The sequence below is a fragment of the Pocillopora verrucosa genome, chromosome 12 (assembly GCF_036669915.1).
Source record: "Pocillopora verrucosa isolate sample1 chromosome 12, ASM3666991v2, whole genome shotgun sequence".
NCBI classification, from domain to species: domain Eukaryota; kingdom Metazoa; phylum Cnidaria; class Anthozoa; order Scleractinia; family Pocilloporidae; genus Pocillopora; species Pocillopora verrucosa.
This window is the reverse complement of record NC_089323.1, coordinates 5,472,617-5,484,335: the sequence shown is the minus strand read 5'-3', so window position 1 is coordinate 5,484,335 and position 11,719 is coordinate 5,472,617. Positions and strand designations below refer to the sequence as shown.

Here is an 11,719-nt window from a genome sequence, read left to right as displayed (position 1 = left end):
CAAATTTTCTGAGCGACTCTAATTACCTAACTCCTTCACAGCGCCTGATGGTCAAGGAATGAGTACGAAAAGCATATAAACAAAGAGTGCACTAAATTTGAACGCCAGATCCCTCTTGTCTAATCAAAGAGTCAACTATTCCTTTTACGTGAAGCGTTTTTTTTCGCCTGAATCTTGATTTAATATTTTTTTTCTCTAGTGACTCACTATTTACAATGATAAATCTTTGCAAAAACGTTGCCCTTGCTGCCTTTAACATAGGTGGACTGTTTTTTGTTTTGCTTTTTCCACTAGGTTAAGTATCATTATTGCGAAACGCTATTCTGCCAAGCGTAACCCAACAAGATGACGAACATGTCTCAATCAACTTCGAATGATCCTTTTGGTGACTACCGGGCTGAAACTGCTGCCATTGAAGTGACTGTGGCTATTCTCATTTCCCTTTCAGCCACGTTCGGTAACTCACTTGTTGTGTATGTTATTAACAAGGTATCCAGGCTTCGTAATGACACCAACTTGTTCATACTTAATCTGGCATTGACTGACATCGCCATGGGGACGATATATATGCCATTCCAGATTGCCAACCTGTGCACAGGAGTTTGGAATTTCAGCCAAGTGTGGTGTCAGATGACTGGATCAATTTTGTTCATTTTGGCTTATGCTTCCATATTCACGATGGGATTGATAGCTTTTAATCGATACATAAAGGTCCTAAAACCGACCCTTTACAGAAAATTATTCCCCAGCAAAAGAGCAGCTCGGATGTATTGTTTTCTCGTTTGGCTGTTTTCCATCCTTCTCGATATACCTCTTCTTACTAGTTGGGTAAGATTTTCATATGATGAGAAACTTAATCAATGTAAGCTCATGTCATATGCATACCCAACATTTACTGGGCCTGTGTTTACTTGCGGAGTTATGATCGCAATATTTTACTGCTATTACAAAATCTACAAAGCTGTGAAAGAAAGCACGGATAATTTGAATGTACATGCTGAGGGGAATGGAGCCCACTCTTCAAATGATTCTCGCCGTTCCAACATCACCGACGTCAAAGTTTCAAAAGTATGCTTCACCGTAGCTTGTTTTTATGTGATAACATGGTGCCCAGTCTCCATTGTCTCGGGCACCGGCATTTCAAGGTTTGCTATTGGACAAAAGTTCTCTAAAGTAAGTGTTTACTTGATGTTCTCGGGTAGTGTGGTAAATCCATTTATCTATGGGTTTATGAATCCGCAATTCAAACAGGCCTTTAAAAGAATACTCAGCTGTGGTTGCTATGGTAACGAAAATACAGATCATAGTCATTCAAGGAATAGAGTAGGATAATAGCATCTTGTAGAATCACAATGAGCAGCATACATGACAATAGTCATATGAAAACAATAGTTACGCGGTGGTGATAATATTTATCAGCAGTCTAAATGATAAGAAACATATACATATTTATCCTTATATCGTCTACTGTAACTGTGCCTGGTCGTCCACATACGTATCTAACTTAAATAGAATTTATTACTTGCAAAAGCGAGCTGTGCGGGCTATCACCAACTAAAACTATCGAGCCTATTCCGCTCCTTTATTCTCCAAACTAGGAATTTTAGATATTTTCCAAGTCAATACGTTTGAAATTGCCAAATTCATGTTTTATTATTAAAAATAACTTATTGCCTCCATTGCTTCTCAATCTTTTTGTAACGAATAGCCAAATTCACAACTATGGTACCAGAACAGCCAGTAATTATCGAACGCATTTGTGCCGTACAAATTTCAAGCAATTTACAATTCTTAACCAAGGTCCTAAAATTTGGAACTCTCTTCCTGTTTCAGTCACTCGTTCGTCAAATCTTCTTTGTTTTAAACCAAAAATGCAAGAATTTTTACTTAAATAATCCTTGAATTGGCCTACCCGCACATTCGCAGCACTTTTTCTTTACTTTATTTATTAATGTAAGCGAGGTGGCTCTCCCATAAGCCCGGTGGCTTCCTGGGTCTCCTCGCCTTCCAGCTATAACCGCTGTAAATAAATTTTTTTTGTACTGTGTAAATAAGGCAAATAAAAATATGATGATGATGATGATACAGGTGCTGGGTTCTAAACTGTTATGAGTTCATCATATTAAGGCTTCAAGCCTTCCTCAGCGGTCTTCTTACCACTTAAAGTAAATAGCGTAGTTTGTAAAGAGTTTCATTGGCATTTGAAGAAAAAAATGGCAGCTATGTTCTTCAAATTGTGGTAATGCAGAAATTTCAATTTCTGTATTATTTTTGTTTGATTGTTTGGTTGTGATTTTTCGATGAGTGAAACTTCAGCTGAAAACTCATTTTTCGTGGTTTTTTCTTTTCAATATCAGGGCGAAAAAAAGTAATTGATTTTTGTTTTAATTTGAAATTCAAACGAATAATAATCTTCCCACCCCCCATAGATACTGCACATATATTGCACAAAAGATCCCGATAGCAAGTATTTACTTGATGTTCTTTATCCATGGCTTTATGGATCCGCAATTAAAACGGGCCTTTAAAAGAGCACTCCGCTGCTATCGTTTTGGCAACGAAAATACAGATCATAATTGCATAAGAAATAGAATAGAAACAGGGCTTCCAGGAGATACAGAAATGAAAGTATGGACAGCAACAATCACGAAAAAAAAGCAACAGTATCCTGGCAGGAAACTTATCAAAAGGTCTGAATGCCAAAGAAACATAATCAGTGGTGTTCTCAGCAGTGCTGGCTTCCCCCGCCGTCTCCTCGAAACTTGATGTACATAGTGTAATCTTAAAAAAAGAGCTTTACTGGCAAATAAAAAATTGCGGCCATGTACTTCGTGTAACCTCAAAGGTTACCAGTTGAGCACAGTTAATTCACGGTCGTCGCGCATTTCGTTGAGTTAACTGTTGTTTCTTCCTATAAAACGTACAACCAATGACAAGTTTCTTTAAATTTTGGCATAGTTTTGATTAATTGGTAACAGGACTTCGTGTCATCCAATCCTGTATGTAATCATACTCGTGACTAACAAATCGGACTCACGGTTCGCAGTTGGCTGATTTTGTTAACCACTTGTATGATTACATACCGAATTAGAATCCACTCATTCCTATTACTATTACTAATTAAATGTTTCTGGTAGATTACGAAAGGTCACAAAATGAAGGCAATAAGTCGATGCGAAACCACGTAACCTTAAAAGGATTATTATAGAAGAATTCTATCGACTTTAAGACCTGTAAAGTGGCGAAGTTTTGAAGTTGGGTTGCTGTGTGGATGCAATTTGTGGTATAGAGCGAAATCTAAAATAAGGAAAATGCTCTAGGAAATTTAACTCAAACCTAACTAACAATAAAGTTATTATACAGAAAATGGGACAAGTGAAATAAACCGATAATATAGACATAAAGAATATATATAATAATGGATAATATAAAACAAAAGGAAAACTAACTATGATCTAGGTCCCATGACAGCTGATCAATCCAAAATTATGATGACATGAAATTGGTAATGTGTAGCTGGTACAGGAAATACTGATAGCAAGTAATGAAACCTAATCTCTTCACGTGCACATAGACTTACATCAACTAAATATAAGAAAAGTATTATGTGATAATCATTAACTAGCCAAGTTACTTCAAATTATACAAATAAAGCGTTTCAAAAATAACACTTCTATGGCCGTCTGCGGAACCTTCATTTTCTGTATTTGACTTTCGTTTGGTTTTCGTTTCATGGAATATTGTTTTTGATGACTGAAAAGTAGCTGAAAACCGTTCTTTTTTTCTTTTCTCTGCAATATTAACGCGAGAAACAAGGAATGTGGTACAGTGAAGCGAAATTCATATGAGGCGCCTAAAGCAAACGTGTATGAATGACCGGAAAAATTAGCTAAAAGCGAAATCTAAACTAAATGTCCTTAAACTTCCTCTTTTAAATTTTGGCTGTACTGATATGAAGTATTTGTCGTGCACATCCTGATGAAACGTTTAGTTATTCTATGAACATAGTGCAGTCTTTGCTAATAAATTGAGGATAAAAACAAATCAAACAAATACTTTTAGTTAGCGCCACCAAGACTTTACAGATATTAGACGACTACAAACTGGTGTCGTTTGATGTGAAATCGCTTTTTACAAGTATTCCACTTTAACTGACACTACAATGTACTGAGACTACAATCCGACAATCTACCGATCCTCTACCGCTACCGACAGAGGGCATTATGGACTTACTTAACCTGCGCCTTACGCCAACTTACTTTCAGTACTACAGTAGACACTACAAACAGTTACACGGTACAGCCATGAGGTCTCCAGTTTCTGTTGTTGTTGCAGAAATTGTGATGCAGAACATCGAGGAAAGCGCTCTTTCGACTTTCTGACAGACAATACCTCTTTACAATCGCTCTGACGAAGGGCTAACGCTCGAAACGTCAGTTTTTTTTTACGGTGGCTAATTTACGTTTTCAACTCAGTTGTTAACACTAAATTACCTCTTTGGTTACGCTAAGTTGACGATACTCTCACCGCCGTACCACTCGACGAAATCGAGGCTTTCCACCACCACAAAACACTGACATACAGTTTACCAGAGAGGTAGAAGAAAATGGTTAACTAACTTTTCTAGACTGCCTGGTAAGCCGTGACGACAACTCACTACGGACAACAGTTTACAGGAAAGCGGCACATACCGACAGATTACTGGACGAGTCATCCTACAACCCGACATCACACCAAGCCACAACTATAAGGACTCTCACGCGACGAACGCAACTAGTGTACAACACCACAGACAGCTTATCCGACGAGAACAAGTACCTTGACCGTGTTTTTCAATTATAACGAAGACTTCATCCGACGAAACACTCACAGACCTATTACTACTACCGAAGCTAACGACAACGCAACTCCCACGACTACAGCAACTCTACCGCATATAAAGAGTATATCTGAGAACGTTTCGCGCATCCTACAGTCATTCAATATCCGCGTCGCTCACAAACCCATTACCACACTACGTCAGTTGCTGACTAACGTCAAAGACCAAGAAGAACCGAGGAAATGACAAGGAGCAGTTTATAAGATCAATTGCTCCGACTGCCACGTTACCTACATCGGTGAGACTGGCAGAAACCTCACAACTAGACTGACTGAACACAAACGAGCGACGAGGAAGGGCGATGTCAACAATCACATTGCTGAACATCACTGACTTACGAACCACACTATTGACTGGGACGCTGCGCGATGCCTAACCTACAGCACCAACTACTTTCAACAACTGAATCTGGAAAGCTGGTTTACTAACTGTCACCAGACAGGAGTGTCGAAATTGAATCGTAACTTCGCGGTTACATTCGTTAAATATTTAAGCCAAAGAAGCATCTAACCGTGTCAGAAAGATAATAATTTTAATCATAATAATTATAATAATAACAACAAAAATAACAACAACAAAAAAAGTTGTGAACGCTTGACTGCGAATCGCATTGGCTTAATTGACATATCTTCTTATTAGTGCTAATCTACGGAACATAAACTCATCCCCAAGGAACAGAAATTTACCAAAAAGGAAATTGGAAAATTTGTGAATTTTTATTCTTGTATGAATTGCTCGTAAGAGAAGATCCTCTCTTGGAACACTGAAATTATCATAAAAAGATGATGGCTTCCCTTTTCAAACCTTATTTCAGTCGATTTTCCCATCTCTAATCGAGATTTTAAAGCTTTTCATTCACTAATTGCGAGTGGTTTCCGAATTTTTGAAAGCCTTGAGGGCTGTATAAGGACATCGAGGGTTCCCATATGGATTTTTCCGAAAAGAAAAGATTTAATTATTTACAATAGTATCTATACAGCAGCAAGAGACTAAAGTTAGTGAAGCGCTGTCATTTTCACCGATTAGCATTAAGTTTTTCCGCAACGCAAATTAATTTCTTCAACGAAGATTTAAAAGTCCGTAACACCTATTTCCTAATCATGAAGAACTCGTCTCGTCAGAGAAGAGTTCTTAAGAATGGGCTAAAAATGTTATATCACAGTCATCACCACTAGGTGTTCGTTTACATTAGTGTGATTATCATTTTGTGAAGACTTGTTTGTTAATTCCTTCAGCTCAGTATTATTCTGTTCAGGGGATCCACAGTTTATCCTGGACTTAAAAAAGAAAAAAAAACAAGTTCTTACACGACGCATCCGTTGCTCTCAGATCCAAGCTTCATGGTTAACAATTTGTGCAATGACTGGCCGGAAATTTCCCAATAAGAAGATTATCTCATCAACATAATCCTTGATCGTTTCCCTGGGACACCAATTCTCAATTGAGTAAAAATCAATCACTACGCTTGGACCCAATCGGCACCACGCTCGCAGATTTGTCTAGAAAATTCGCACCAATCCATCAACGAACACAATGCAAAACCATAACCAGTCTCGATTTTAACTATGAATCTACGATTGCCTGATTTCATTCTTTCAAGTTGAATCATTATGATACAAACGGAACCGTTAAGATAGTTTGCCTGGGTTTCTATATATCTAGATTTCATACAACAAGTTATTCTCCAGGAGATATTTTTTTACATCGGGTGTAAACTTACAAGCTGACTTTAAAATTGCGGCCAAGTGCGGTGTCAGGCGTCATTATTAATTGTGTCCATTTCATATGGACACAATATAACTAAGGGATTGATACCCTTCGATAGAAAAATACAAGTCGTAATAGCCAGCTTTTATAGAAAAGTATTTCCCAGTAAAAAAGGCAACCCAGCTGCATTGAGTTTTTTTATTTTCTATTATTATTAGAATTTGGTGGTAATTGCTAGGAACCCACGCTTTGTTAATGGTGCTATGTGTTATGATATTTGTAACGCGACAGACATGAATCCAGTAAGTGGTGGATATTTCTCTAAACGACGATCTAAAATATTGGAACTCAAAGCACTTGATTGATCGAGAATCACATCGACTATATTCTAAATCACGTGATTTATGAACACTCTGATTTACCTGAATAGCACCTCAATTAAAGTTTCGGAAAGATATTCATAATGTTTTTCCTAGATGGCGTAAACTGAAATACTCTAGATAAGATAAATCGCTTTGACCTCAATGTTTTGTATCTCATATTTCATTGTTAAATTCGAGGACCTTTTTCCTATTAGTAATAAAGGAGTTAAAGCTAACATCTAATTGATTGCAAGTGGAATCCGATAGCCTTAACAGCTATCAATAAATGTCAAGTTCCTTTTCATTACATTTTATAGAAAATTAAAGATTTCCATGGCGTTTTACTATTGGCGTCCTGAATTTATAACGGTGGCAGAGTTGAACCAATATTTAAAAGCAAAAAGAAACAAAAGAAAATTTCTTCAGATGAAAAGCTCAAGAAGGTATAAGATCTGTCATTATCGCCTAGATAAGTCATTATCGTGAAGACTAGCTCAAAATGATAGATATTTATTTCCCACCCAATCTTGTTGGCCACTAATTCTTGAGGGTGCGTTCAACAGCTTATATCTCGACCATTACCACACTGGATGTCACTTTGCATGAAAGAGAGAATCTGTGAAGATTCGTTTGTTAACTCCTCCAGATTAGCATTCCTTCCTCCAAGGGATCCGCAGTTAACACATTGATCACTAGTACGTGTTTGTCAATATTTGTGTAAGTATCAGTGAAGATTATTTGGTAAAATCCTTCAAGTTTTAATTCCTCTAGGGGAATCGCTGTTTATCTCAGACACAAAAACGAAATTTCCTCTGAGATGGAAATAGCCATCACAGCAATCGCTGATGAACTTGTAATCAGTTAGAAGTGACTATGACAATCAAGAAAAAAAGAGAGGTATGGACGAACTCCAATAGTCTCATCTGCTTTTGACAACAGCGAGTGAGACAGACATTAAAATTTCCAACATTTAACCCATTGTTTGAGACGCATTTAGACTTTACCATTATTTTACATATATCGGTTGATAAAAATTATTAAATGAATAATTAAAAATGATAAAAAATAATGATGATGATAATAATAATAATAGCTATAATGATAATAACAGTAGTAAGATACAAACTCTCTCTTAGACCCAATCGCTGCAATCTCAGGACTTTTAACACAGTTACATATTAAGCACGTAAAGAGTGATGAAAGCTGTAGTTTTAATTATTCATGTCTTTTAAGGAGTTCGGGTATAAATGTAGCTAAATCTATGTGGTACAGGACAAAAGTTCTAAGAAGAGTCTGTGGTCAAACATAACTAAGCTCTCAGAAGATTTTAAAGACTTATTTAATTGATTTCAATCTTTTGACAAAACCCCAAAGTTGAATGAGTCTAATCACTTAAAGATCATAATGACAGTGAAATATCATAAAATAAGATGCTGCAGAACAGTTGGTTAAATTTTTCATTTTCGAGAAATACATTTTTTAATCAATGAATGAGCTTCCTTTTGGGTTGTATTGCCTGAAAAAAGCTGTTTATTTTTCATCGTGAAAATACTTGAATTGCCCCAGTGATATTACACATGACATAAAATAACAGCATAGCCTAAAGGTAATAATACTAAAGGCAAGCATACTAACATACTTGTTCCGAAAGGTATTGAGCTGAAGTTTTGTCAAAGCATTAGGAAACGAGGCAGGCCATTCGAAAATTGACTGGAGTATTTCAACTAGCTTCGACTCAAATTTTCTGAGCGACTCTAATTACCTAACTCCTTCACAGCGCCTGATGGTCAAGGAATGAGTACGAAAAGCATATAAACAAAGAGTGGACTAAATTTGAACGCCAGATCCCTCTTGTCTAATCAAAGAGTCAACTATTCCTTTTACGTGAAGCGTGGTTGGGCGATTTTTTTTCGCGTGAATCGTGATTTAATATTTTTTTTTCTCTAGTGACTCACCATTTACAATGATAAATCTTTGCAAAAACGTTGCCCTTGCTGCCTTTAATATAGGTGGACTGTTTTTTGTTTTGCTTTTTCCACTAGGTTAAGTATCATTATTGCGAAACGCTATTCTGCCAAGCGTAACCCAACAAGATGACGAACATGTCTCAATCAACTTCGAATGATCCTTTTGGTGACTACCGGGCTGAAACTGCTGTCATTGAAGTGACCGTGGCTATTCTCATTTCCCTTTCAGCCACGTTCGGTAACTCACTTGTTGTGTATGTTATTAACAAGGTATCCAGGCTTCGTAATGACACCAACTTGTTCATACTTAATCTGGCATTGACTGACATCGCCATGGGGACGATCTATATGCCATTCCAGATTGCCAACCTGTGCACAGGAGTTTGGAATTTCAGCCAAGTGTGGTGTCAGATGACTGGATCAATTTTGTTCATTTTGGCTTATACTTCCATATTCACGATGGGATTGATAGCTTTTAATCGATACATAAAGGTCCTAAAACCGACCCTTTACAGAAAATTATTCCCCAGCAAAAGAGCAGCTCGGATGTATTGTGTTCTCGTTTGGCTGTTTTCCATCCTTCTCGATATACCTCTTCTTACTAGTTGGGTAAGATTTTCATATGATGAGAAACTTAATCAATGTAAGCTCATGTCATATGCATACCCAACATTTACTGGGCCTGTGTTTACTTGCGGAGTTATGATCGCAATATTTTACTGCTACTACAAAATCTACAAAGCTGTGAAAGAAAGCACGGATAATTTGAATGTACATGCTGAGGGGAATGGAGCCCACTCTTCTAATGATTCTCGCCGTTCCAACATCACTGACGTCAAAGTTTCAAAAGTATGCTTCACCGTAGCTTGTTTTTATGTGATAACATGGTGCCCAGTCTCCATTGTCGCGGGCACCGGCATTTCAAGGTTTGCTATTGGACAAAAGTTCTCTAAAGTAAGTGTTTACTTGATGTTCTCGGGTAGTGTGGTAAATCCATTTATCTATGGGTTTATGAATCCGCAATTCAAACAGGCCTTTAAAAGAATACTCAGCTGTGGTTGCTATGGTAACGAAAATACAGATCAGAGTCACTCAAGGAATAGAGTAGGATAATAGCATCTTGTAGAATCACAATGAGCAGCATACATGACAATAGTCATATGAAAACAATAGTTACGCGGTGGTGATAATATTTATCAGCAGTCTAAATGATAAGAAACATATACATATTTATCCTTATATCGTCTACTGTAACTGTGCCTGGTCGTCCACATACGTATCTAACTTAAATAGAATTTATTACTTGCAAAAGCGAGCTGTGCGGGCTATCACCAACTAAAACTATCGAGCCTATTCCGCTCCTTTATTCTCCAAACTAGGAATTTTAGATATTTTCCAAGTCAATACGTTTGAAATTGCCAAATTCATGTTTTATTATTAAAAATAACTTATTGCCTCCATTGCTTCTCAATCTTTTTGTAACGAATAGCCAAATTCACAACTATGGTACCAGAACAGCCGGTAATTATCGAACGCATTTGTGCCGTACAAATTTCAAGCAATTTACAATTTTTAACCAAGGTCCTAAAATTTGGAACTCTCTTCCTGTTTTAGTCACTCGTTCGTCAAACCTTCTTAGTTTTAAACCAAAAATGCAAGAGTTTTTACTTAAATAATCCTTGAATTGGCCTACCCGCACATTCGCAGCACTTTTTCTTTACTTTGTTTATTAATGTAAGCGAGGTGGCTCTCCCATAAGCCCGGTGGCTTCCTGGGTCTCCTCGCCTTCTAGCTATAACCGCTGTAAATAAATTTTTTTGTATTGTGTAAATAAGGCAAATAAAAATATGATGATGATGATGATGATACAGGTGCTGGGTTCTAAACTGTTATGATTTCAACATATTAAGGCTTCAAGCCTTCCTCAGCGGTCTTCTTACCACTTAAAGTAAATAGCGTAGTTTGTAAAGAGTTTCATTGGCATTTGAAGAAAAAAATGGCAGCTATGTTCTTCAAATTGTGGTAATGCAGAAATTTCAATTTCTGTATTATTTTTGTTTGATTGTTTGGTTGTGATTTTTCGATGAGTGAAACTTCAGCTGAAAACTCATTTTTCGTGGTTTTTTCTTTTCAATATCAGGGCGAAAAAAAGTAATTGATTTTTGTCTTAATTTGAAATTCAAACGAATAATAATCTTCCCACCCCCCATAAGATGGATCCAAAGCTCAACCCTCACCTGACCAGAAATAATATAATATCTATCAGTTTAGTACTTTGGAACTAAGAAACTTGGGAAAAATCGCCGAAGTATTTTCAATTTGAAAACCCTATGGAAGAGATTGACCAGGGATTGCGATAACAGGTCTTTCAGCTTGAGGAATAATATTTTCTACCTGTTGGAAATCGATTGAAAGTTTTAAAAGGGGAATTAGATTATACACAGCGTCGGCTTTAAATTAGGTCCGTTATTAGTACAATTGTACATGTAGAACAGTGTTTTGAAGCGATTGCGAATGTTCATTTCTTATAGCATATTGTTAAAGCATTGAATAAATAGTAAAAATAAATACATAAATAAATGCCATGGAAACTCAGTGCTATGAACTTTGGAAATCTAGGCTTGTGTCATCTTTGCTTTATTAGCAGAGCTTGAGCCGGGTTCATGGAATTTCTAAACGTCTCACTGAATATTGTTGATAATGCTCAAAGCGTACCGTTATAAAAGTTAAACAAATGAAGGGGGTAAGTTTCTAAAGAAACTGTGGTGCTGCGTCGGTGGGAGGGTATAGCAGGTACTTTAGTG

General features: G+C 36.9%; 2 protein-coding genes across 2 annotated transcripts; both read left to right on the top strand.

The window, feature by feature from the left end:
• Nucleotides 1-345: 345 nt before the first annotated feature.
• On the top strand, nt 346-1,332 carry LOC136277105 (beta-2 adrenergic receptor-like). The gene has a single exon (XM_066158791.1). The coding sequence runs from the start codon at nt 346-348 to the stop codon at nt 1,330-1,332; it is 987 nt and encodes a 328-aa protein (XP_066014888.1).
• Nucleotides 1,333-9,041: 7,709 nt separating this feature from the next.
• LOC136277104 (rhodopsin, GQ-coupled-like) lies at nt 9,042-10,028 on the top strand. Its single transcript, XM_066158790.1, has one exon. It carries the CDS (start codon nt 9,042-9,044, stop codon nt 10,026-10,028), a length of 987 nt encoding a protein of 328 aa, XP_066014887.1.
• Nucleotides 10,029-11,719: the final 1,691 nt, after the last annotated feature.

What these genes read in the sequence shown, in the direction of transcription:
- LOC136277104 (XM_066158790.1), top strand. Translation starts at nt 9,042, where the DNA reads ATGACGAACATGTCTCAATCAACTTCGAATGATCCTTTTGGTGACTAC.
- LOC136277105 (XM_066158791.1), top strand. Translation starts at nt 346, where the DNA reads ATGACGAACATGTCTCAATCAACTTCGAATGATCCTTTTGGTGACTAC.